The sequence below is a fragment of the Besnoitia besnoiti genome, assembly GCF_002563875.1.
Source record: "Besnoitia besnoiti strain Bb-Ger1 chromosome Unknown contig00015, whole genome shotgun sequence".
NCBI classification, from domain to species: Eukaryota; Apicomplexa; class Conoidasida; order Eucoccidiorida; family Sarcocystidae; genus Besnoitia; species Besnoitia besnoiti.
In genome coordinates this window covers 1,518,003-1,523,256 of record NW_021703917.1, presented here as the reverse complement: position 1 = coordinate 1,523,256, position 5,254 = coordinate 1,518,003, and the positions used below count along the sequence as shown (strand labels likewise).

The 5,254-nt window shown below is 56.7% G+C and overlaps 1 protein-coding gene across 1 annotated transcript; it reads left to right on the top strand.

Moving 5' to 3' along the window:
• Positions 1-443: 443 nt before the first annotated feature.
• BESB_029250 (SAC3/GANP family protein) lies at positions 444-4,249 on the top strand (the record flags this gene model as incomplete). The annotated part of the gene is made up of 6 exons (XM_029361599.1): positions 444-623; positions 2,043-2,228; positions 2,424-2,537; positions 2,779-3,133; positions 3,516-3,767; positions 4,218-4,249. 6 exons carry the CDS (start codon positions 444-446, stop codon positions 4,247-4,249), a joined length of 1,119 nt encoding a protein of 372 aa, XP_029215499.1.
• Between the last annotated feature and the right edge of the window lie 1,005 nt (positions 4,250-5,254).

Sequence of the window (5,254 nt, the reverse complement as noted above, 5' to 3'; positions counted from 1 at the left end):
AGTCCGTTGCCTGCGTTTCCGTTTTCCGCTTTTCCTCCCGCTTCGCTCCCTGCGTCTCTGCCACCAACAGGCCTACGGGTGCCTCTTGCTGCTTGGACATCTCACAGTGCAGTACGTCCTGCGTCTCTATCACTCGAGTTGTGTCTCTTGTCTGAGATCTTCTGCTCCAGCGAGCTTCTCTCTCGGCTCTCGTTGCCCTCCACACCGTCTGTCCGTGGCATCGCCTCCCCTGAGGCAATCACTGACTCCTGCAGAGACGCAGGATTTCGCAGTCATAGGGCCTGACTGCTCGCCTGAACTCTCCCTGGCTGAGAACCTGATCTTCTTTTCTCGCTCGCGCTTCACAGGCCGCGTGTCGGTTTGCGCCTCGGCTCACGGTCAGGATTCGTCGCGTTTGGCGGCTTCTTTGCTTTGTGCTCCGATTTCTCGTTTTTCGCTGCACCATGGCGAGCCCGCAGCTGCAGACGGGGCTGCAGGAGGCGCAGGAGGCCCTCCACGTCGTGCGCGAGCAGTACGTGAAGGGGCACCTGGATCTGACGAAGGCGTGGCAGCTGCTTCAAAAAGTGAAGATCTTCGTCACACTCAACCCCCTGAGCAACTTCTCCGAGCCGTCGCTCCTCAAGGTACAGAACGGGAGAGAGAGAGAGAGGAGGGGAGGAGGGGGACACGGGAGGGGGCCGCTGCCGCTCATTCGTGGTTTTCAGTCGAGCCCTGACTGCGGTGCGACGCGCTCCAACCAGAAAGACAACTTCCAAGCGTTCGAGTCCCCTCGCCAGCGCACTGAATCCAGGCACAGCTCCGCCTCGCAGAGATACACACGTCTACACAAGTGTCACACAAGCGGATGGACAGACGTAAGCAGAGTCGGGCTGGTGTGTAGAGGCGACCTGCTCGCGCGTGATGTGAATCCGGACTCTGACGCCCTTTGCCCCGAGGGGATCCTCTCTCTGACTTCCGCCGAGCGACTGCCGCGGAGCAGGTCTGTGCACGCCGAAGGCCAGAAGACGGCCGGAGAGCTTCGTGCCTAGCGGGAAAGGGGGGGGGGGGGGGGGGGGGGGAAGCTCTCCCTCCCTCCCCTCTGCGCGGGAGTGTGAGTTGAGCTCGACTTTCCACCGTAGGGTTTCCTTCTCCCGCGCGTGCGAGCTGCGCTGATTACGTGTGACTGAGCGATGGAACGATACTGTAGTGTGGAGCCTAGGAAAAAAAATTTCAGAGGAAGCCGATCGGGAGCGAAGTCGCCTGGGTGCTGCCTCTTCAGCCTCCTGTCTGTGCAAGCATCCTTCTGTTTGACCGAAAAGTAGGTCTGCCCTCCAAGACAGAAAACAGAGGAAGTCATCGATGGTAGTAGACCGCATGCAGAAGATAATATAAACGGTCTGCGCAGACGAAGCGGAAGAGCTGAGAAGGCGAGGTGGTGCTAACAAGATGGAACAAAGCACGTCCGAGAGCAAAGGAGAGACTCGAAAATCATTCAGGAGACAAGAAGACGACCCGTGGAGGAAAGGAGGAGGGGCGCACGTCGCGGGGCGGAGTGCTTACTCTATGGCAGAAGAAGCAGAAGAAAGTCTACACTGGGATACTGACTAGTGGGCACGCGCACTAACACACTACGCGGAATGGCTTACCCTTCTTGTCCTGCGCCAGACACACGAGAAGGAGAGTGAAGCGCTTTCGAAATGCGAAGAGAAAACGAGCAAAGACACCATTTTTGGGGCGGGGAGCGGGGACGCGATTGCCTCGTTTCATGGCCTGCGGCAACCTCCAAAACTGCTTCAAATCTCAGGAAGGCCACTACCTAGTGTCGAGAGGCCCTTTCACCGTTCTGAGCACTTCTTGTTTTCATCACTTTCTCCGGCGGATCGACGCTGGCGTCTCGCGCTCCCACTTTCATGGCAGGACCATGCATGCGCGAGCTCCTTTCTCCACATCCAGACACGCCAGTGTGGTCTTTCAAATGCCTCTCGCCTGAACGCCGAATGCGGCTTCCTGTCGCGCTCTCGATCTCCGCTGTCTTTTTTTCCGCTCTCTTTCTACTTTTCCAGGCTGTAGCCCTTGTGGGTCAGGAGTGCTTCGAGCTCGCCGCGCTTCTGAGCGTCGCAGAGATGCAGGAGCAAATGCGGAGTGTTGAGGGCGGCGCGGCCGGCATGGCTGACGAGCCCTTGGAGGGCGAAGACAACTTCGAGCGCCACATGCTCATGCTGCTCCCATACTACACAGACTACGCTGAAGTGAGAACGATGCATCTCGCATGCGTACGCATGCATTCGTATAAGGGAGGATAGATGTCTTCACCTTTCTCATGACGCGCCCCTCTTGGGAACACGAGCCCGCTCGGGAGACTTTGACCGTTTGATATTGCCTCTTTTTCTCTACATGCGTCGCTGTGAACTCGCATGCGCTTGCCTTTTTCCTGCGTTCTTCAGCTGCTTCCCCCTTCTCAGTTCCAGGGCGAGCTCCTCTGCCTGTATCTCCTCTCGTTTCTGGCCTCGAATCGCATCGGCGAGTTTCACATGGCGCTGCAGATGCTCGCCCCACAGGTGAGGACTTTGAGATGCTTCCTTCGCGCTCGAGTCGCTTTTCGCGGATTTCTGACGAGTCTCTTTACCTCGGGAATTCTCCGGAGAGGCGTGAACTGAGGCAGCCGTCGAGCGCGCGCGCCTTGGTCTGCGCCTTATTGGGCCTTGTTGGGCTCTGTTGACCCTTTCGTTAGCGGGCGAGAAGGGACGCTGCATGCGAGTGTAGCTATCAAACTTTGAGGCGCGGGTGTGCGATGCACAGATCCGCGCCGACCCGCGCATCGCCGAAGTGCTTGCGCTGGAGCAGCACCTAATTGAAGGCAGCTACGGCTTCATTTCGGAGCTGCAGCGCGCGCAGAGCGGCGAGCAGAAAAACGGCGCTGGCGCCGGGACGTTGCTGCCTGCCTCGGCTCACGTGTTCATCGAGAAACTCGTAAAGACCGTTCGCCTGAAGGCTGCCGCTTGCCTCGAGAGGGCGCACGACCAGGTCGACGTCGACTACGCCATGCTGGCGCTCAACTTGAACAGCCTCGGCGAGCTCGAAGTCTTTGTCGAGCTGCACAACCTCGGAAAGCAACAGGAGGCTGCGATGCATGCCGGCGACGCAAAGCTCAATGGTGAGGCACGGGCCTAGAGACTTCTTCGCTTGGAGAGTCGGCGTGCCCATCCGCCTGCCTTCCAAGTTTTCTCGTTTCCGTTTCACCTGCACGTAGTTGCAAGGCTGGTGCTGCCTGCGACTCTAGCCGTCCCACAGTTCAGCGTGTATGTGTACCGGCACCTCGTCAGACACTCCTGCCCGGCACATGCATATATATATATATATTCATTGGTGTTTATGTGTATGTGTGTGGAGTCGGGTTTCAGAGTCAATCCATGTTTGCCTCACGCTTGCGTGTGGACTTCGGCTGTCGTTGGCGTCTTGTGCGTGGCGTCAGCTGTCTCGCTGCGGCCTTTTCTTCGTCGATTTCGCCTCGTTTTTCCTTCATTTTTCGCTCTTAGGAACCGCAGGTTCGCTGGGCCGTCTTCACCACGCAGACGGGGGAGCTGCCGCTGCAGGCAGCGTGAGCACGTTGGCTGCGGGCGTCGGCTCAGGCAGTTTCGCTGCAGCGGTGAGTTTCTCAGCATGCGGCGAGGCCGACCATGAGTGGGAGATTCAAGGCAAAGTGCTCAAGTTCCACAAGAAGAGCGACAAGCTCGCCGCGCCTCAGCACTGCAGCATCCAGGCGCTCAACGTCATCGGCAACCTCATCGGTGAGTCTCAGAACGCCTCTTCGCCGTTCCAGCCCAACGCCCGCGCCGTTTGGAGCGCAGGGGAAATGAATGCTAGCGTACTACTAGTAAAGAGGATAGCCCAGATGTATAGAATATAGTTTCTGGCGCCAGTACTGGAACCCAGGAACACGCAGGTGCCGAAGAAGTTAACAGAACTTGAATTACTACTAATCCCTAGTACTTCGGGGGGAGGGGGGGGGGCTTCCCTGCGCTTGATTTCCAAAATTTCTCCGTTTTCTTTCATTTCTGGCCTGTGAGGCCACAGACAGTTGCGCGCGTGCACACGCGAGCGTTGGGAACGAACGGGTCTTAGAGTCGTGGATGAGTTCTGCGGCCGCTGTCCTAGTGCGTCTCTCGCGCTGCGTGCTTTGCTCGGATACTGACAAGCTGTTTTCAGCTTCCCCTCTTGGTTCTGTGTGCTGTTTTCAGAGTATGCCACGGAGCTCGAGCGCATCGTCTAAAGAACGGGGCCCAGGTGTGTGAAGATCGGGTGCAAGAGATCCACTTTCCTGTCTGTCCTCTAGTTCTTTGTTCTCCTCGCTCTTCTATGCAAACATAGTCAAGAGTTCCTTGTTTTCGCTCTTTCGGTCCCTGAATTATGTAAAGCAAACTTGCATGCGTGTGGCGATATTGAAGACTCGGGAAACTTCCCAGCAAGCTGAAGCAACTCCTAAAACCTACGTTGGCAGAAATATAACCTCGCGAAACTAGTGCGCTGCAATGCAAATGGAGAAGGCGGCGTGTGCATAAGAGCAAGAAGGCCGCGATATAGACACAGGCGAGCTGACACCGTTAGACAGGTTTTTGGAGATAGATCTAAAGGAGCTTTGGAAAACGACGATAGGCTGGGCACCACGAACGAAAAAAGAAATGACGAGATAGCTAGCTAGACACTAGCGGTAGAATAGAGTCCGATGTGGAGTTCTGTATCTGGCTCTTGAGCAAAGGACTCCCTCTTCTACTGGGGTCAGCCGCGCCTTGGGAACGACGCCTTGAGTCAAGGCAGGCAAGCAGGAACGGCTGCTGCCGCCTGAATAAAACTTCATCTGCCTCTCCGTGCTCCTCGTCTTTTTTGTCTCCGAGTCGCGTGCCTCGTTCGTTGCATTCACTAAAAACAGTTTCATATCCTCTGAACCCCTCTATCGTTTTCCACAGAGGAGTGCTGAGTCGTGCATTTTGACGCTCGTGCCTTTGTATCACGCCGCTGCACTCGTTTCACTCGAGCTAAAGACGCCGCGGCGTCTCATCCTCGCATGCAGCTTCAGGTTCACTTTCTTGCCCTCAGCAAGAATGGAAACTCTTACCCAAACGTGCGAAACTCGTAGGTCGCCAGTCGTACGCACGGCAGGTTCGCGGCTTCTTTCCGACGCCCATACATACTCGAGTTACGGGGGTCGAGTGTACAAGCCCAAAACTGGATCTCGTAGAGCGGCTTTCGCGCGGATCGTATTTCGTCAGCTGCCATC